Genomic DNA, 21,086 nt, shown 5'->3' with positions numbered 1-21,086 from the left:
TCAAGTTTTATTATTTATTTTTATTCAGGTGTACACATTTGAGATGCATATCATTGCAGCTAAAGCCAACTTTGCTGGAGCCTATCGATGTGAGGTGTCATCTAGAGACAAGTTTGACAGCTGTAATTTTGACTTAGTAGTACATGGTAAGACCCAAACTTTTATTTTGGACCTGTTTGAATAAGAACCACCATTTGCATGCTTAACATAATTGTGCTAAATTAATTTCTAATGTGTGATTTTACTCCAGAGGCTCGTGCAACAGAAGGGTTTGATATTCGCTCTGCATTTAGACGCACGTGAGTATTTATGTCATTTATTATTTTTCTTTATTTAATAAAGATTAAATTAAAGTATTGATTTCATTGCCATTTCAGAAACATACTGAAATACTAACCTGTTTTTGCTTGCTTGCTTTGATAAAATAATGTTGTGTGCATACTTCTTTTCGTGGTTTGTTTGTACAGTAAGATGGCATTTGAGTCCATATTTGGGATTTAAAATTTTGCTTTTAACCCTTTTTGGAACTCCTGATTACCCAGGAGCACCAGTGCAGGTGGTAAGAAGAAGATGGGAGAACCTGGCAGGTAGCTAAGTATAGGGGTTTGCTGCAGCAGCAGGGGATATATTCACAACACTGATTTGTCATCAAAGACTTCATCGAGTCCTTCAGTGTCCATCCGTGTCCCTCTGTCAGTCATCTGTTGTAGCTTGCCCTTTTCTTTCTGTCCTTTTCAATCTTCCCTTTGTCTGCCAACATCTAAGGAGAGTGATATTAGTCATCGCTGATGCTTTATGACTCACTCTCCAAGGATCTTTGCAAACTCTCATCCTGACTCTCATTTCCCGTTCTCTTATTCTGACCATTTTCTCTGTTTTTGTGAGAAGGGCAATTTCCCCAACACTCATTACTGGTGTTTCAGAGGCAGACAGCCTTAAAGTGAATATGATTTCCCTGTCCACTGATCTTTCCAAGTGCAGACACTGATTAAGAGTGAGCAAATTAGAGGATCACACTAATAACGGTGCCAGCAGTTTAATCAGAAACCGCACTATGTGCGTGACTGTTTTGTAATACTTGACTTCTGGTAATTTGAAACATAATAACAGAAATCTCTCCATGCAACTCAACTTCTTAACTGTGGCTGATATACCTTGTCAAAATCAGTGGAACCAGCTGCCCAAACTTTGAGTGATGTGTCTCTTTTGTTGCTCCTCTTCATTCCATGGTGATTTGCTAGATGTTGTCAAACCATAAGAGAAGTTCCTCACTTGTTGCCTTAACTGAACATCCTCAGTGTCTTTGATTTGTACAATGGTCCTAGAAGGAGTCTGTCATGAATTTCTCCACAATAGACTGGACCATCTGACCGATCAGAGCAGGCTCCCGGAAAAGACGTGACTTAGAAAGACCGAATCCTTTATCAAAACGTTTCAGACACTGTAGCATGTGAACCTATTATAGGATACCTACAAAACCTAATGAGGAACCTTTAAAATAGCATAATAGGGGCACTTTAAAAACAGCGCAGTGCAGATCTGTTCCAGTTTCTATTGGCTCAGAAAATTATTTGCATGTGTTTTTTTTCTTTGTGTGTGTGTGTGTGTGTGTGTGTGTGTGTGTTTTGCTCTGTATGTGTCAGTATACACAACTGTTCACTACTGTTTGGGGGTCAGTAAGATATTTTGTTTGAAAGAAATTAACTTTTATTCAGCAAGGATACATTAAATTGATCAAAAGTGACACAAAACACATTAATATATATATATATATATATATTAATGTGTTTTGTGTCACTTTTGATAAATGTATTATATATAATAATTAGCCTATATAAATGCTGTTTTTTTTTACTTCTATGCCTCAAAGAATACAGGAAAAAATTACAAAAATATTAAGCAGCACAAGTGTTTTCAACACTGATAATGAGAATAAATGTTTATTGAGCACCAAATCAGCATATTAAAATGATTTCCAAAAATCTCCAGACTCCAGAATGGCTACTGTAAATTCAGTTTTGCCATCATAGGAATAATTTACATCATTAAATAGAAAACTGTAAATTCAATTGTACTAATATTACAGTTTTTTTACTGTAATTTCTCAAATAAATGTAACTTCTTTCAATATATAAGTATAAATATTTTAAAGAATCTTGCCGAACCATTCCATATTTTATGCACAATAATACAGCTTGAACATGACATATGCATCAACATACTTGATATTCTGTTATTTTACATAATCATTAATTACATTTTAGTGTTTAAAATGACTGCATTTTAACATTATAGAAGTTGTTAAAAGATTTCCTTACCTTATAATTACCAGTTTTGTATGCTCATGTTTTGTGGCTCTCGATTCCTTCTTCTCCAACAGTAGCGTAGATGCAGGTGATGACTCGGGTGAGCTGGACTTTAGTGCTTTACTGAAAAAGAGGTGAGTCTTGAAGCATCTAAAACATACATTCAGATACATTCATTGTCTACACTTGTCCAAAACTTTCTCAGTGAATGTAGAAGTCTGAGACCATTTGTGAATAAATGCAATAATTGTATGCATTTTTGAACAAATGACTATTATTAACAATTTAAGTTGTCCTGAAAAATGTAACTGTTTCCTTTGTTCCTAGTTCCACTTGGTTAGTTTCCTTGGTTACTCGTTAGTTCATTGACTGTTTACTCACACTTGTCCTTTTTTTTACCCCTGATTAGTTTGTGTATATTTAGCTCTTTGCCTTTTTCCGTTGTTATCATTGTGGATGTGGTTGTTCTGTTCCAGTTATTTTGAGATTTGCCTAGATGCTTAAGTATTTTATTTTGATTAAGGGTCCGTTTATACAACACTGTTTTCAAAAAATCCCTGAAAACTTTTTATGTTGTTTTGGCCGTTTTTTCATTACATGACAACATTGTTTTGGGGCCAGAAAATGCTATCTTATGAAAATAGGTTTCAAAGTGCAAGGTTTTTGAAAACAATACTGTACTACAAAAACATTGACGTCATGTTCATGCGTATTACGTGTTCAGTTTATAGCTTTTCTATACAAAGTGCACATTGCCAACTACTGAGCATGCATAGGCTAATACAGCGCTTTTAAAGATTTTCGCGGATCTGTGTGAAAGGAATCGTTTTGACAACATTGCCATATACCCTTTTTTATTATTAAAAATGTTGCGCATAGATCATGCTCCTTTTTCATAATTTTTGTTGCAATCAATGTTACAATTGTTTGTTTCCAACTCTAAAATTGATTTTAAATGCAAGATTTTCAAAGTGTTGTCAGACGTTTTAACTCCACTCTATGTTTAGAGCTATATGGTGAATGATTTAAATTAAATATATTTACCTCACTGTATAAATTGTGATTTAATATTGACGTTTAAATTATTTATTCCAATTTGCCTGCATAATTTGTATGCTCATCTACCTATAATTGTTTTTTGTTTTTCTCCTGTGGCCCTGCCACTCACATTTTCAGAGAGTAAGTGAGTCACACTGAACTGACTGCTTGTGCATGAAGGAATGTTGAGTGTTTTACTGCCAAGTGTGTGTGTGTTTGTGTGTGATACCCTGATTGTTCTCTCTCCTAATCAGCCACTGATTGCCAAATTTAGTCCTTCAATGTCTTTCCACTCCGCAGACTGCACACCCACTTGGAACTAGATAGGCCGTCACGTTTTTCATATTTTTAGCAAACTCCTTCATCATACTCATTTACTCCTTAATCATCATATTAATAAACCTAGAACTCTCACGATTCCCACGTCATTCAACATCCCACGCCATTCATCCCACATTCACTGATCCTGCAAATTGCTTATGTTAAACACCATAGATATCTATATAAAACCTTTACTGGATATGTTAAATGAAAAAAAAAAAAAAAAAAAAAAAATAGACCGTAGTACGGAGCCCCTAAAGGGACCTTTGCAAAAAAAAAAAAAAAAAAAATATATATATATATATATATATATATATATATATATATATATATATATATATATATATATATATATATATATATATATATATATATATATATACAGACTGTCACGTGCTCTCAGACTGCTTTCGGGCTCACGAGAAACTTCCGCGTGCGCATGAGTTCGTTTTCTCTAGTTTTTGTATAATTTTATTTTTTTGCAAAGGTCCCTTATAAGGAAACGTTTTCTGCAGGCTACAATATAGATTCTGCATGTTTTTTTGTTGTTTTTTCAATGCATATAAAAATTAATTGTCAAATTGTCTTGATGGTCTTGCAATTTGTTGCTACAGTATGTGATCTAAAAGGTTGATAATGTGAAATTAATCAGCTGTGGTTTGTCTTTGCTTGACGCTTGGGTTCTGCCTCTACATAAGTGCAGCAGTTTCTTAAAAACTGGCCTACGGTAAGATTTTTAAAAAATACAGGGAAAAAAATCTATTAATAACATTGATTTCATTTACTAATATTTATTTGATGTTGTAAATTACATTTGTATACTTTAATAAAGAATTTGAATGAATAATGCACTGAACACTCTTAATGCTTTTTATTTTCATTATGTTTGAGTCTTAAATGTAGGCTATTTCACATTCATTTTTGTCATCATTTATTCACCCTCATATCATTCCAAACAAGTAGCCTATGTTTTTATGTTCCAGACAATGAAAGTCATTGGGGTCCGTTGTAGTTTTGGACATTTATTGATTGTATGGACAAAAAAAGAGACATTTTTCAAAATGTAGACCTTTTGCAGCATTACGCAAAAGATAGTCATAGAGGTTTGGCACAAAATGAGCGTGAGCAAATAATGACAAAATGGTATTTTTTTTAAAATGAACTATCCCTTTAATAAACTATTAAGGGCAATATCATTGTGAAGATACAAGCCTTGATTTACTCCTAATCAACATCCATCTTCTGTTGTGTGTTTGCAGAGCGGTTCATGTGAGCACAGAACCTGACGTAGACGTATGGGAAATCCTCCAGAAGGCCCCAGCGACGGAGTATGAAAAGATCGCCTTCCAGTATGGAATCACTGACTTGCGAGGGATGCTTAAGAGACTAAAAAAAATGAAAAAAGAAGAGAAGAAAAGTGCAGGTTTGCCCTTTGTTAATATTAAAGACCACACAAATTTGACTATTAGCGATAGCTCAAGTTGGAAGGATAGTAGAGAAATATACTGTGTGGATTAATTAGTACATGAAAGACTACTTTGCTGTTGTTTAACCTGAAATGGATCTGTTCAATAAAAAAAACATCAAATGTTTATCAAAAAATTTGTTACATGCACATTCGATGCATTAGAAGTAATGTGTTTTTTTCCTACAAACTTTTATCCCTATACAAGAGTACAAAGCCAAAAAAGACAGCAAACAAACAAACAATGTAACATTGAAGAAGTATTTTTTTTTCCTGAAAGTGTGACTGAGCTTTTCATTATTTTATTCACAGCTTTTCTTAGGAAGCTGGACCCAGCCTACCAAGTCGAAAAGGGACACAAGATCAAAATGGAAATTGAAGTGGCCAATCCAGATGCAGAAGTAAAATGGTTAAAAAATGGACAAGAGATACACCCAACTGGAAGGTATTTATTTAGGTCCTTCACTTTAATTAAAAGGGGGAAAATAATTATTATGCATGGTCTTAAAAAAGTGCATTTGAAAGGGCATGATCATAAATAATTGTCTGTTTCTTTGACTTTTGAAAACGCTGTGCTTGCTGATGGATGGACTGTTCTTCCTACTCTCCGCTGTCAACCCTAGCAAGTGAGTGGCACTCAACAGTAGTCTGACAGTACGCAGCCTACACTTGATAAGCAACGTCAGGGCTTGTCTGTTGTCTGTGGGGTTAGATGTCTCAACAGCCTGTTGACTATGAATATGCAGGGACAGTTTTCCAAGAATGCACAGCAGCACTGTAGACTCAGATGTCAGCTATGGCAATGGATGGAGGCTGTCAGATGTTTAAGGACAGACTGAAATAACAATGGAAAAAAAAAACTAATCAATCCTCAATGGCTCATAATAGCTTTCAGTGACCTTAGTTAAGTGAAACCTCTTGTAAAAATACATCTTGTGAATTGAAGAATTTTAAAGCAAATTTTGTCATATGTTTAACAATTGTATGTTTGCCACAAACTTTCTGACACGATAATATCTTAATTAATTAAGAAAAAAGTAGTTTGTTAATTTGTGATGTATGTTTGGAAGAGCCTCTCCAACAGTGATGCTTTGTCCCCATCTAGAGAACAAAACTGGAATTGCTACTGAATGATTTCTTGTTTTTCCACAGGTACATCTTTGAGAGTGTGGGCAACAAACGTTTCCTCACCATCAACAACTGTTCTCTGTCAGATGATGCTGCTTATATGTGCGTAGTTGGAGATGAGAAGACCGTCACTGAGCTCTTTGTTAAAGGTAGTTCCACAGACAAAGATCTTTGAGAAAAGACATTTTGTAAATATTTGATATATATTTTATAAATATTAAATTTTAATCTCTCTCTCTGTGCCTTTTAGAGCCTCCTGTTCTGATTGTACGTAACCTAGAGGATCAGATGGTTATGAAAGGAGAAAGAGTGGAGTTTGAGTGTGAAGTGTCTGAAGAGGGGGCTCAGGTGAAATGGTAGGTCTATCAACATGCGCACCCTTCATATTCCTTTTCCTTTTCGTTATAAATAACACATTTACAGGACAGATTTTTAAAAAATGGCTTTCTGGTTAGATGTGCACAATGATGAAACAAAAAAGTTGATATCAAACAACGTCAGAAGAGGTTAGCACAAGCTGTCCTTGAGTCCTGGCATTCTTCAGATGTCCAGTAGATGGCATATGTGTCTGTTTCAGCGTAGCTGGCTGGTTGGGTGGGTGAGTCACACTGACTGACAGATGGTGGTGCATGAGTGAGTGCTGGTTCTGCCATACCTGTAGCCAAGGCTCTATATCACCCTGGGCTGTAAATGATCAGTGCCTGGAAAAGGTCATAGCAGCCTTTTAGCACCTCACAAGTGTCCTAGAATGGAATGAGAAAGTCACCGGCGGTTAATGGCACCTCCCTTGAATGGTGGATGACTTTCTAGAACCAACATGATTAGGGAAAGGCAGAAGTAGATACTGTTCCTGGTACTGAGACTCCGCAGCGTATGACTATGTTACAAATAAAATGGGGGTAGTAATGTGTTTTTGTGTGTCTTTAGTCTAAACGGATTAGAACATTATGTACAGTAGAAGATGTAGAATTGCATGTCTTGGGGATCGGCACATAAGCTTATGTGTGCTTGAGAAAGATTAGCAACTATGAACTTAATAAAATCGTTAGTCTTTTACTATGTCAGCCATTTGATTTATCCCATTTGCTCCGACTACTACCTGAAGTAATGCCCATAAATCAAGATTTACTCTCTTGAGGTAGTTATTATTGAGTATACACCATGGCAATAACTCTTTTAGCCATTGCTACACCTTCAAAAATGTTCAGATGCAAACCTTCTTGGAATTTCCCTTACTGTTGTATTTAAACGGCTTTTCTGTCTTTCTAACTGTCTCATTTTCAAGATAATAATGGTTTGAGATGTATTAAATGACTTGGCACTAGAGAAGCATGCCAGTTTCACATAAGTCATTTCAGGGACTTAGTTCCTTCTGTAGTAAATTTCAAATTTCAGGGTGAAGTTTTAGAGATTTTAAAGTCAGCTGAAATGCATCTATTTAGTAAATGCATGCTACAGAACGTTTATCATGTGAACTATTCATGAAAAATTATCATAACATGATCTTCTGGTAAAAAAGACAGACTTCTCCAATTATTTAGTCCCCTTAAACCCCGCCCCTTCTTACAATCTAACCTCGCATTCATTTTTTAGTGCAATGCTCACATCGCAAACTCCAATCAAGTCATACTGTACATACTGCAATATGTATTATCAAATGTAATGTATAGCATTTTTGGTGTAATGCGGTAGTGATGACATAATTGGACTAACAATGGACTGAACCATTTTACTCGAATATATATGTCAAAATACAGACAAAAAGATCTGTTGCTACTTTTGTTTCATATTGACTTTAAGATTATAATTCAAATGAACCCAAACACAATTCTCTATAGAGTTTAAATTGACAAATGGATATGTATGTGAGTTTGAAGAGTGAATTGCAATTCAATGAGATGCTGACTGAAGTTTTAATGAATATTAACAAATATCAAACCTCTGACCTGTACAGGGAGAAAGATGGTGTGGAACTCACCCGAGATGAGTCCTTCAAGTACCGCTTCAAGAAAGATGGATGTAAGCATGTCCTTATCATTAATGATGTGACTAAGGAGGACTGTGGACACTACCGGGTGAAAACCAATGGAGGACAATCATTGGCAGAGCTCATGGTTCAGGGTAAATACCTGACTTTGGATATAGTTTCAAGGCCTTTGATATCCCCACTACTGTTTCCAGTAATGTAACTTGTGTTTGATACTTGATATTTCTAATATGTAGGATGTGTAACTTGTCTGCATGATTTAAGTTCAAGACATGTAAGAGCTCTTCATTCTTCATTTACACGCTTATGGCCATGTCATTCAAACTTCACCTCTTGTCAGTTCAGAAAACATGGCCACCGACACTTCTGTACAAGGTTACCACTCACAGTGCCCACATGTCAGCTATTGTTAGACCGCCTGACCCATATATTTTAACAAGGCAGATGACTCTTTCTCTCCCTCACTCTCTCTTTCTGTCATTGTCACACACCATTCCATCCATCTCTTTTATAGCATCTTAGAAAGTTGACTCATTCCCTTTCTCTCCCATTTCTTTTTATTGTTTGTTTCTGTCTGTGTCTTTCACACTCTCTCATCTCCCTCCTTGAGTCTTCTAGCATGTATTGCACTTTATAAGCAAACTGATACCCAGGTGTGTCAGCTACCAGGTTGTCTGGACTTTTGATCAAGTGCAAGACGTCTGCTAAGCATTACTGTAACTCTACCAGGCTGCGGTGGGATTTTACCCCACCTCTCTTTATTATAATTTTAAAGGGATAGTTCACCCAAAAATAACAAAACACCATATGAATATTTCATATTATACGTCTAACACCTGAATTTCCACATTACATTTGATAATACATACTGCAATATCTATTATCAAATGTAATGTGTAGAATTTTTGGTGTAATGCGGTAGTGATGACATAGGTCTCTCTTTGACCTCTGACCTTTAGAGAAACAGCTAGAGGTCTATCAAAGCATTGCTGACCTGACCGTGAAGGCCAAAGATGAGGCTGTGTTCAAATGTGAGGTTTCTGATGAGAATGTGAAAGGCATCTGGTACAAAAATGGAGTGGAGGTGAAACCTGATGCCAGAACTCATATCACACACATTGGCAGGTAAGTGCATGTGTGTGTTACTTTAATGGTGAATTTGATATCTATGCATTCATTTATTAGGACTAGTTTTAGTCTGTACACTGTAAAAAAATATTTTCAAGATTTTTTATCACAACATATTTTCTTTTGTCAAATCAACTTTATAATAATTTATTTAGTTGAGATAACTTATTATTTTGAGTTTCTGATGATTAAATTAATCTCCTTCATTGTATTAACTCACTTTTTCCAGTTGAATCAACTTAAAATTTTAAGGCAACCCAGGTTACTCACTTTTTTAAGTTAAACCAACAATATTTTTTTACAGTGTAGTACACTCTAAAAAATGCTGGGTTGTTTTAACCCAATTTTGGGTCAAATATGGACAAACCCGAAATGTTGGGTTAAAAATGTAATGTAAAAATTTAACCCAACGGCTGGGTTAGTCCATATTTGACCCAAAGTTGGGTTAAAACAACCCAGCATTTTTTAGAGTGTAATCACAACATTTTTTCTTTTGTCAAATCAACTTAAATAATTTATTTAGTTCAGATACCATATAATTTTGAGTTTCTGATGATTAAATCATTCTCATTCATTGTATTAACTCACTTTTTACAGTTCAATGAACTTAAAATTTTAAGGCAACCAGGTTACTTACTTTTTTAAGTTAAACCAACAATATTTTTTTTACAGTGATGTTTAGTATATACCATTTCATCACACACCCACAGTCTGATTTATGACATCATTTAGTAGTGTTACTGGTTCTGGTTGAGCATGTTACTCAAAAAAAAAAAAAAAAAAAAAAAAAAAACTATAACTAACAACAGCTGTACTGAAAAAAAATACTAAGATTTAGTAACTGAATGGTGCCCAACCTACAAAAATACTGCATACTGACAAAAACAAAACAGCTCTAAGCCAAAAAACAATTCAGATATACATAAACAAATGTCCTTTGCATAGCAGAAGGCTTAACTTAAAAAAAAATACAATGTAAATTAATTAGATCTATAAATCAATGAAACAATTTAACCATAGTATGGCATTATGGTATCAAACTTATAGTAAAATGTTCAGAACAATTTCCCTTTTATAGCACAAGGCTATGTTTTTGTAATTAGCATTTTATAATAATTAGAAAGAGACGGTATTGTCTGTCTAGTCTCATGGCACAAATACTATTAAAACTTAATTTTTGAAAAATACTTTGTTTTAAAAATCTTTGTATTTACTGACTTTCTATTAATACAATGCAGTGAATGACAGCCTCTGTGGTCCCCCAGTGGCTTACATTATTGGCAGTTTAGTGTTAATTAATTTCACCAAAACAAAGATAACATGTATGCCTTCATCTGCAAAATCATTATTTTTGTCATAATCATAATGAACTCTGACAAGCTCAGTGCCAACTCTTTTTTGTGAATTGGAATGTGGAAAACACTTGATGCATCCTTCAAAATGAGCTGAATGAAGGACACGAAACAAAGGCAGCCTTTCAAGGATCCTTCAAACTGAGATGGCCTTCAGCCGCTCTTGATGACATGGCAGTCGAGATATGCAGCCTTCCGTTCGAGAAGCAGCCAGAGATTCTCATTTTCTGAATCAAAACCAACGAACAAAACAGAAACTACACAAAACTGTCATTGTCGGAGAAAAAATAACCTTGTAATGATTGCCAAAGCTACGGACCTTTTTAATCGACAGCATTTTCAAAAAATATGAAGAGTTCAGATGCAAAAGCCTCTAAATGCCATTTGAAATTTTCTTCTTTAATGATGATTTTTATCAAACTTGTATATTTAAGTTCAGTAATTTCTTGTTATTTAAGTGAAATTACTGAACTTAAATATACAAGCTTGATAAAAATGATCATTCTAGAAGAAAATTTCAAATGGCACTTAGAGGCTTTTGCATCTGAACTCTTCATATATTACAACCTCATATCACTGTTGTACACTGCTGAGATGTTTCTATTGTAAAGGTAATTTACATATTTATATTTAGGATTCATAAGCTCACCATTGATGACGTGAAGCCAGAGGATGAGGGTGACTACACCTTCGTACCTGAAGGCTATGCCTTCAATCTCTCTGCCAAGCTCAACTTTTTAGGTAGCCTAATTCCTTGTTTAATTATTGGCGAATGTATGTTTAAACCTTTTTGTAATTTCAATTCCATTGTTTAATATTGTGTTTTGTCTTTACAGAGGTCAAGATTGACTTTGTTCCCCGTCAAGGTAAAAAAAAGAACATCGTTAGAATAATCATTGATCAATCATGTATTTCTAGGAACGACATTAAATCATAAATGTTCTTTTTGACTTGTGTCATACAGTACATTCTTAAGGTAATTTATGTGTCAAAATACTTCTATTTTGTTTTAGATTAAAAACAAAGTATTTTGTTTACTTTAAGATCCTCCCAAGATTCATCTGGACTGCTTGGGCCGCACCGCTGAATCCACAATCTTGGTTGTGGCTGGAAACAAATTGCGACTAGATGTACCAATTACTGGAGATCCTGCCCCCACTGTCGTTTGGACGAAAGGAGAAAAGGTGAGAGTGATTCATTCAATTTTGTCTGGTATCTATTTTTTTTTATCCAACCCCTTTCTGATCGAATAAGTCTGGGCTACATTTTTCAAAAGCATTGTAAGTCTAAGGAGATCTCAGTAACGTTTGGCAACCATAGGCAGTACGATCTACTTGCTTTTGGGAAATGTAGCCCTGGTCAGTTATGGCAGAAGAGCCAAACCTAAACTGTTCAAAATTGTTTGAATTCATCTGCAGTTTGTGGTGTACTGTAATTCTTTATGATTTGCCATGTTGTTGCAAATGTAACAGGAGATCCAGCATGTGGGCTTCAGAAGCCTTGACAGGTAGGTACTGTAACATTTCCCAACCATAACCAGAAAGTCTTGACGAGGCTCACTGGGACTGGGAGGTTTGTGCTGAGATGAGAGGTTGACACTTCAGTTTCTCACACTTAACTAAACCCCCTGACCTGGTTGCCATGGCTTCACCGCTTCTGCTCTGCTCATGTAGGATAGCTCTAAGGAGGAAGAGTCGCGTCCTGAACCGAAGCACACATGGATACTGAAGAATGGTGAAGTGAGTTCGGGCCTTAACAATCCCCGACTGCTTGTACAATGTACATCAATCTGTGCCTTATATGCTTCTTGCTTTGGCTATGATGTTGGATGTCTTGTTATTGACCCATGCTGCATGATGATGAAGCAGTCTTGATTGATTTCATCCAGGGAGACACTCCATGGGAACTCCCAACCCGATCTCAAATCGTACGAATTCGACGAATGATTAAAAAGTGGCTAAGTCGTAACAATTCATACGACCTCACTCGTACGAATTAGTACGGTTTTGCTAAATTGTACATATTTTACGAATTGGCCAATTCGTATGAATTCGTACGAATGACCTACCCCTTACCCCGCCCCTAAACCTACCCATCATGTGGGTTTAGACAAATCGTACGAATTGTTACGAATTAGACACTTTTTAATCATTCGTCGAATTCGTACGAATTGGTCGTGAGATAGCGTAGGAACTCATATATTTAATAATTATGTTTTATAGTCAATATTTAATCATTCTTAATTTTTCAGTGTTTAGTGTAGTGCAGTTTAGTTCTTTCTTCTCTACTTTAACTGTGGTTTGTCTTTCCCTGGGTACAAAGGAAACAAGCTGCTCTAACATTAACACAAGCATCACTTTGAAACAAAACTTATCAGAAATCCCTACACTGCTACAAAGCATCAAGTGTTTCACACACCCCACACTACTCTGTAGAATACTGTGTCTACAAGGTGAGTGCGTCTTTCATGATTTAATGTTCATAAAGTGTAAAGTTTGAAAATAATTGGTAAGCACCTTCCATTCATAGGAACTAGAGGGAGGTATTTACCAGGTAATGTATAATATCTGAGATTGTGATGAGTGTTTTGGCAAGTATTATGAGATCTTTCTCTATGATCTTTTCCTGATTGCCTGGTTTTGAAAATTCAGAGTTGAATGTGAGGGCCTGAATGTGACTGATCTAGATTGAAAACCACTGACCATTTTTTTAACAAATGGTTTTGATTGGTCAATCAGGTACTGACAGATTCGGATGGGCGTGTCCATGTGGAGAGTACCAAAGGCCATTGCATCTTTACCATTGAGGGGGCGGAGCGTCAGGACGAGGGCGTGTACTCTGTCATTGTACGCAATCCTGCTGGAGAGGATACAGCTGACATTAACGTCAAAGTTGTTGGTAAGCTTAACCTCATTAGTGTGGGTACGCTTCCCAGCTGTTCTCCAGGAGGCTGAAGTTAGGCCCTTTTATTACGGGCCATGTTGTACATGAACTCAGAAAGCTCTTTAGATTTCTTAGAACAGTTCTAGGAGTTTTTTTCATGGCTTCTGGCACACAGCAGAACTGCACTTTCTTGTTTTGTAGATAATAAAATACAATACATAAAAAGGCCACAAACTGAACTGAACTGTCCAGAGAGATCTCTTGTTTTGGATCTGGATGTTCATTATCACTCCAGAAACAGATTACTTCTTGTATTGCCATTATAAGGTTTTCAGTGCGTTCAAATTAATAGCAGAGTTCTGCCATTTGAGAGCAAAATGCCTTTGATGTAACTGTATATTAGCTGTACCGCACTTTGACCCTTATAAAGAAATGGTCTGACTGCTCTTTTAATGTTTTACAGATGTGCCAGATCCACCTGAAGCTCCCAGAATCCTTAGTGTTGGTGAAGATTCTTGTATTGTCCAATGGGATCTCCCACTCTTTGATGGTGGTCAGCCAGTTATAGGTGAAATACCTTACAAAGTTAATATTGTATCAACGGTAACTCTTTTAGACATCATTACAAGTTCTGACCTATAAATTAGTTTCTCTCAACCACTAACTAACACAAACACCATAACTTGAAGTTAAGTTAAGTTATGTAAACCTATACAACCTAGATATTCGGAAAAATGACGTAATTACATGGGCGAAAAGTCTGAAAATCTCCTTTTCAATGTGCACTTTAGGAAACAGTGTGTTCTTAATGTCTTCTAAGGTTATGTCCTGGAAAGGAAGAAGAAAAAGAGCTATAGATGGATGAGACTCAATTTTGATCCTTATAAAGAGACAACATATGAGGCCAAGAAAATGATTGAGGGCGTGGCCTACGAGATGCGCGTCTATGCAGTAAACGCCATCGGCATGTCACGGCCCAGTGCCGCCTCCCAGCCGTTTGTGCCAGTTGGTGAGTTCCACTGCTTTGATTTATAACTTTACTTATTCATAAGGGACACGTTTGTTTCCCCTTGCTGTTCTTTTTGACCCCTTTTACCAATATTGAAATGTAATAGGTACTGGCTGCTGTTCATCTCCAGACATGTAGAATGACTTAGACACATCTCGCCATTCATCTAATTGGTCCATTCTACAGGGTGTGTTAAACTGCTCAGAAAAAGGTCCTTTCAGTTTAAATTTTGCATATCATCTTTCACATTATCTTCTAGCGAGCTGCGTTAAAAGGATTGTTATCTGTGTAGACTATTGTCTGTTACAAGACAGCTGATTAGGAAACTATCCTTGGCATCCTCCTCTATAAATAATGGCATGTTAAAACTCTACAAAGCTGTATCTGTGGCACTGTTTAAAGAGAGGAGGGGGCAGGACAGTGCACGTTCTTTGTTGCTTGCCCTGTCGCGTCACTGTGGCCAGAGGAGAAGACCACAGCAGGTGTTACAGAGCGGACAGACACTTTTCAGGAGGCTCTCCTCGGAAAACTTACTAGACTGTAGTGATCCAGTGGCAGAATGACCAAACCAATGCTCCCCAAGACTGCGGAGAAGAAGCCAGCTGAGGCACTGCCAGCTGAGGCACCGCCAGCTGAGGCACCACCAGCTGAGACACCACCGGCCGATCCGGTGCCCGATGTTCCAGCAGAAACCAAAGAGCCGGAGCCAGAAACACCTCCTCCAGAAGAACCTGCACAAGAGGGCAGTGCTGAAGCTCCTGTACCTCTAGCTGGTGAGGTCGCAGCTCCTGCTCCTCCTGAAGATGGAGCTTCTCCAGCAGAAGCAGCACCAACAGAACAGGAGGCGGTACCATCTGCAGAAGCAGCCCCCCCACCAGAGCCGGAACCAGAGCCTGAACCTGTTGGCAGTAGGGGTCCATTTCTAACAATCTTTTGGGGAGCGTATTAGTACAGGGGTTGTGTCAGTCTCTATGACATCTTTATATCTCTTTATATCTCAATGACGTGCTTAGCTTTTATTTTGTTGAATTGAGCATGTAGAATTTGAATACGCGAGTGGTTTTGCGTGAATGGTTGCATGCAAACGTTAGCGAAATTCAGTCAGTAAAGAAGGTTCATTGTCAATAGAGTAGTGATGTACCTGAACGCAATGGAAATTCTGCATACGGAAATCTTTCACCTTTAAGTGAAATTCCCGATTGTACAATTTCCTATTGAAATGACTATGAAACTTTGCTGAACAATAGTAAATGTAACCACACCTTAAGGCCTGAATAACTGAAGCCTCATTGTTTTATTTCAGCTAAAATTCAATTGTCCTATTTAAAGTGATAAACGGTTGTTTGCATTTCAAGGAAAAGTAACTGTAGGCTACTCATGCTAAATAAGAATAGATGTACTTGGATTTGCTGCAAGTTCATGGGCATGTCATTGCCGCTTAAATATGGCACAAACATTTTAGACTGAAGCTTGCTTGCAAATCACAGTAGAAAGCATGTATATCTTCAGGAGGCCCTTATCACCTCTGACCTAGTCAACCTCAGACTCATGCAAGGAATGTTGGTTATTCTTGTCTGTAAGAAAAGGCTTACTGTGAGGTAGAGATGATGAACCTTGCTTCTATTTCTATGGCTGCTTGGCTTGTGACAATGCAACGCATTCTCATCCCAAGGCGTCACAACATCCATAGGCATCCAACGCACATGGCACCCTTTAGCGTCAATATAACACGCACCGAGTATGGTAGGTTTAGGTCTGGGGTAGGGTTAGTCCACTAGGAGGCGCCTTCTGCCCCATATATATATATATATATATATATATATATCTGCGTCTCATATTGACGTTAAAGGGTGCCATGTGCGTTGGATGTCTACGCTTTGGCAAAAGCATCGTATTACTGTATGACGCCTTGGGATGAGAACGGGCTGGACAATGCTATGCTCTTCTGACATTATTGAGTAAGATTTTATTGGAGGCCAGGGTGATAAGTCTAGGTAAATCCAACCATGTTGTAAAAAGTCTTCAGTACTATCTCTGTATTTGATGGCTTAGTAACAGTGCATAAATGTAATACAGAAAATGTGTGCACTCAAAATACCTCACACACAAGAGGTTTAGCAAAGCAAACATTTAGTACAATATCATAGGTGCAAAAATATAAAACAGTTTATTGGCTAAAGTGATAATGGAAAGAAAGTCGTGTCAGTCTATGCATTTACTCCAGCTGCTGATACAAGAACATCATTTCTTTTTAGTGGAACACATCTCATTCTTAAAACTTCCTGTCTACAGCTCCTACCAGCGAGCCCATTGGCCTGTGTGTTGATGACATCAGTGATACCTCTATTTCGCTGAAATGGAGGACTCCAGAGAGGATAGGCTCAGCTGAGCTTGAAGGCTATGGGGTTGAGTACTGCAAGGAAGGCTGTAAGTCAAAGTTAAAAGCTTAGCTAAATTAGAAAGCCCACAGATTCCACAGAATTACATTTATCAAGAGAGTACAGCTGTGGTCAGAATTATTGGCATCTCATAAATATTAAAGAAATGTGCAAAAATCTAACCTTTCATTGATAAGTAAAATAATTGAAAGTGGGGGGGAACTCACTTTATGAAATTAAACAAAGTTAGCCACAATTATTGGCACCCCTAGATTTTCACCCCTAGACCCCTAGAGTAAATTATCTCTGAAGTATATTACCATTAATATTTAAATTGTTTTAGCACACCAGGGTGACATGGAACATGAAATTGTCTAGCTATGACTTGTTTCAAAAGTGTATAAATATGAGCAACACAAAAGCCAAATTCCCTAAATCATTCGTCACAAGGAGTAAAACAAAAGAATATTGCACTTATGTGCAGCAAAAAAAAAATGTTGAGATACACGAATGTTGATTGAGATACACGAATGTTGACGTTATTTCATAATGTGAATCACTCATCCCCACTTTATATTCTTTTCACTTCAATAAAAGGTTAGAATTTTGCGATTTTTTTGAATGAAAGATCAAAAGGATGAACAATGGAGTTTTATTTTTACAGACATCTTTGATCATATTTATTAGGAGTGCCAATAATTATGAACACAACTGTACACAACTGTTCAAAATTTTGGGTTCGGTAAGATTTTTTTCTAATGCTCACCAAGGCTGCATTTTTACGGCAAAAATACAACAAAAAAGAAATATTCAGAACCATTATTACTGTTTCCTATTTTAATGTATTTTACAGTACAATGCAGTTTATTCGTTTGAAGGTTTCTTTGAGGAATAGAAAGTTTAAAAGAACAGCATTAATTTGAAATAGAACATTTTTGCTCTTCCTGACCTCAAACATTTTGAACTGTATGTATCTCCATTAAACCTATTTTACATCTACTCATGTTACAATGCACAAGTATTTATTTCTTACTTTTAGCAATCCTGGTGTAAAAACATTATTTTCAACGGCATCAAAATGCTTTTTATAATAAATCCTCAATATTCTGTGTCTAAAAACTTTATTTCATCTCTATAGCTGATGAATGGATCCCTGCATTTTCGGGTCTCACAGATAGGACCTCTGTGATCATCCGTGACCTGCCAACAGGAGAGAAGATGCAGTTCCGCGTGAGAGCATATAACATGGCAGGCCCAAGCTCTCCAGCCACACTGCAACAAGCAGTCACCATCCGTGAAATCATGCGTGAGTCTTATAAGACAGAGAATAATCTCAAAATGTTAGGCTAGCCCATCATGGGATCATTACCTAGTTCTAGTTGGGAAATAATCATTTTTCATCCGAGTATTTTGCATCACTGGATGTTACTGTCAGTGGTTTAACATTTCTATCGTAAAAGGTGTATTAAATGTTTCGATATTACATCTCTCACTCTCTTTCAACATTGAACTGATGCTTTTCACTTCAATTCACGCTCTGGTTTTGTGAACAGTAAACCCCGCCTACTTTGATTTGATTGAGCCATCTCAATCATTTTGACATCAACGTGTGCTGTTAGACCTCTGAGTCTGACCAGAATAAAAATTTAACTTTTAAACCTTTTTATCATCCTAACAATGTGCATTGCTCCATAATGGAGTGCAGCAGAGCTGTGCAAGAATTTCAAATATTGGGGCAGAATTTCGGCAGAAATAGCGGTGCAAGAATTTCAAATAATTTCATATATTCAAATATAAATATTGACAATATTTCAAATATGTCATAACAGGTCTAATTTAGCTTTGCCATTACCCTGTCCCTGTCATATGTTATGGTTGGTTTTAACTTTGGTTGTCATCATGACACCATTATAACTGTGACATGAATATTTTACTTGTCCTCAAGTAAAGTGGAACACATTGTACTAGTTATAAAGATGTCATTAAGGGTTATTACACTGTCAAATGCTTTAACAACAGTGTCATTAATATTTCCCCCTACCTCAAGTAAAGTGGAACACGTTGGACTAGTTATGATTTCTTGGTTAATGTCAAGTTGCCATAACAAAGACATTTCTGTCTTTGTTAATGTCAAGTTGTCATAACAAAGACATTTTAAACAATGTCAACTTTGCATTAAAAGTGTCACAATTTACCGAATGACACTTAATGAGAACAGTCATGATGACAACAGTCTTTTATATATGGTAATGTTGAGACAAATAAACTTTATTTTTAAGTGAAGATCCATCTATTACATCACACTATATTCTAGTGTTGGGAAGGAAATTAGATGGGAAAGGGCAAGATAGGCTATTATCTTCATGAATCACTTACATTCTCTTGTTGCAGAGCGGCCCAAAATCTGGCTTCCCCGTAACCTTCGTCAAACACTCATCAAGAAAGTAGGAGAAACGATTAACCTGGTAATCCCCTTCCAGGTGAGAAAAGTCATCTGTGTTTGTAACATGCAAATACTTAACAAAATTATGCCGCAGAACATGTGAATAATTCATTTGAACCTCTTTCAAATGCAAACAATTTAGATTAATTTCTTGGCAGGCATCCTCTGAGTGCTGTGAAAAGATCCAGCAAAGTTCTCTATTGCTGTATCCAACTGCATTATTTGTCATTGGCTGTCCTCTTTTGATACAGACTTTGACCTCCAACAGTTTCCATCAGCCAGAGCTTCAGTGTTTAGCTAGACTGCAACTTGTCCACTTGTTTGTTCACAGAACCCAGTTTGTGAAACATAGATCTTCATCCTTTCACTGTACAGTAGAAATACACTGTACTCTATGGCTGAAATACAATGAAGGAGGCTGCATACACGAGGCTAAATAGAAGCTTTAACACACCTAGGGAACTCTAGTGTCTAAAACATCTCCATCCATCCATCCGTCCATTTTTGTCATAACATAAGTACTTTTTATGTTTCTTATCAGTAATATAGTAGTTAGTGGGATGTCTTGACGCATTATTCACCCACTTTTAAGGGGAAACCACGGCCGCAAGTAACCTGGACAAAAAACAATGAGCCTCTGGACACTAAGATGGTCAGCATAAGAAACAGCGACACTGATACCATCCTCTTCATCAGGAGATCTGAGAGAAAGGATTCTGGGAAGTATGATGTTCAAGTGCAAATTGAGAATGTGGAGGACAAAGCCACTGTGAATATACAGATTGTTGGTAAGTTACTAGGATCTGTTTGTTAGCAGTCAGTTTAACCTGTATTTTTGACAGGATCTGACACAGTTCCCCAAGAAGAACATGTAGTAATTACGTACAGTACAATGTTCACAGTTTCTGTTCACAGTAACAGAAAGCGTTTTCTTTTACATAGTAGCCTACTTATGTCTTTGTTTGCATCAGTAAACACCTCAACACATTTCGGTCTCTTCTAATGTCAGACCTGCCAGGCCCACCCCAAAGTTTGAAGGTGATGGATGTTTGGGGCTTCAACGTTGCCCTGGAGTGGAAACCACCCAAGGACAATGGCAACTGTGACATCATAGGCTACACCATCCAGAAGGCTGACAAGAAAACCATGGTAAACCCAAACCTGCAAACTAGGCATTTTGCTGAAATGGAAAATTATTTTATTTTGAAAATGACTGCCCTACCTGTTCTCTTTAAAATTTAGTTATAGATACTGTGTGTACTGTTAGAGATCTCTGCACCCCTGCTGAGCTAGCCTGGTTAAAACCAGACCATTCTCAGTTGTAACTGAGTTATGGTCTGGCAAAACGTCATAGACAAATCATTTCCAGAGGGGCGTCACCAACGGACGTCACGGGTAGGCCTAAAACCATTCAGAGCGATGAAGGAGATGACGTATGCAGAGCGGCTGCCAACATCCGAGTGTTGTTCCTTGCTCGGTTTTTAACAAAAAGGAAACGTTCAAATCACTTAAAACAGACATGACAGCTGATTCGAACAAATGATGTTCGACGGCGGCATCAATCTTTCTAATGTAGGCTACAAAATCAGCTTCAAAATCCCAGCGCTGTCGTCATCGTGTAAAGCCTGCCCAACGTTTCTAATTGGTG

At 37.0% G+C, this 21,086-nt stretch overlaps 1 protein-coding gene across 1 annotated transcript in view; it reads left to right on the top strand.

Moving 5' to 3' along the window:
* mybpc3 (myosin binding protein C3) overlaps positions 1 to 21,086 on the top strand; it is a 36,881-nt gene that overhangs the window by 6,357 nt on the left and 9,438 nt on the right. Inside the window, exons 6-28 of the mRNA XM_089129545.1 lie at positions 29 to 146; positions 251 to 299; positions 2,381 to 2,440; positions 3,483 to 3,485; positions 4,369 to 4,392; positions 4,925 to 5,088; positions 5,443 to 5,575; positions 5,754 to 5,756; positions 6,283 to 6,407; positions 6,509 to 6,614; positions 8,213 to 8,379; positions 9,205 to 9,370; positions 11,360 to 11,466; positions 11,562 to 11,591; positions 11,770 to 11,909; positions 13,464 to 13,623; positions 14,072 to 14,176; positions 14,429 to 14,617; positions 16,910 to 17,044; positions 18,134 to 18,301; positions 19,387 to 19,475; positions 20,031 to 20,226; positions 20,448 to 20,587. Of these exons, the coding sequence (XP_088985671.1) occupies positions 29 to 146; positions 251 to 299; positions 2,381 to 2,440; positions 3,483 to 3,485; positions 4,369 to 4,392; positions 4,925 to 5,088; positions 5,443 to 5,575; positions 5,754 to 5,756; positions 6,283 to 6,407; positions 6,509 to 6,614; positions 8,213 to 8,379; positions 9,205 to 9,370; positions 11,360 to 11,466; positions 11,562 to 11,591; positions 11,770 to 11,909; positions 13,464 to 13,623; positions 14,072 to 14,176; positions 14,429 to 14,617; positions 16,910 to 17,044; positions 18,134 to 18,301; positions 19,387 to 19,475; positions 20,031 to 20,226; positions 20,448 to 20,587 (2,577 nt within the window). The remainder of the gene's footprint in view (positions 1 to 28; positions 147 to 250; positions 300 to 2,380; positions 2,441 to 3,482; positions 3,486 to 4,368; positions 4,393 to 4,924; positions 5,089 to 5,442; positions 5,576 to 5,753; positions 5,757 to 6,282; positions 6,408 to 6,508; positions 6,615 to 8,212; positions 8,380 to 9,204; positions 9,371 to 11,359; positions 11,467 to 11,561; positions 11,592 to 11,769; positions 11,910 to 13,463; positions 13,624 to 14,071; positions 14,177 to 14,428; positions 14,618 to 16,909; positions 17,045 to 18,133; positions 18,302 to 19,386; positions 19,476 to 20,030; positions 20,227 to 20,447; positions 20,588 to 21,086) is intronic.

This window comes from Pimephales promelas, chromosome 1 (assembly GCF_988280905.1).
Source record: "Pimephales promelas chromosome 1, fPimPro1.hap1.1, whole genome shotgun sequence".
Classification (NCBI taxonomy): domain Eukaryota; kingdom Metazoa; phylum Chordata; class Actinopteri; order Cypriniformes; family Leuciscidae; genus Pimephales; species Pimephales promelas.
The sequence above is the reverse complement of the archived record's forward strand: the minus strand, read 5'-3'. Positions and strand labels throughout refer to the sequence as shown.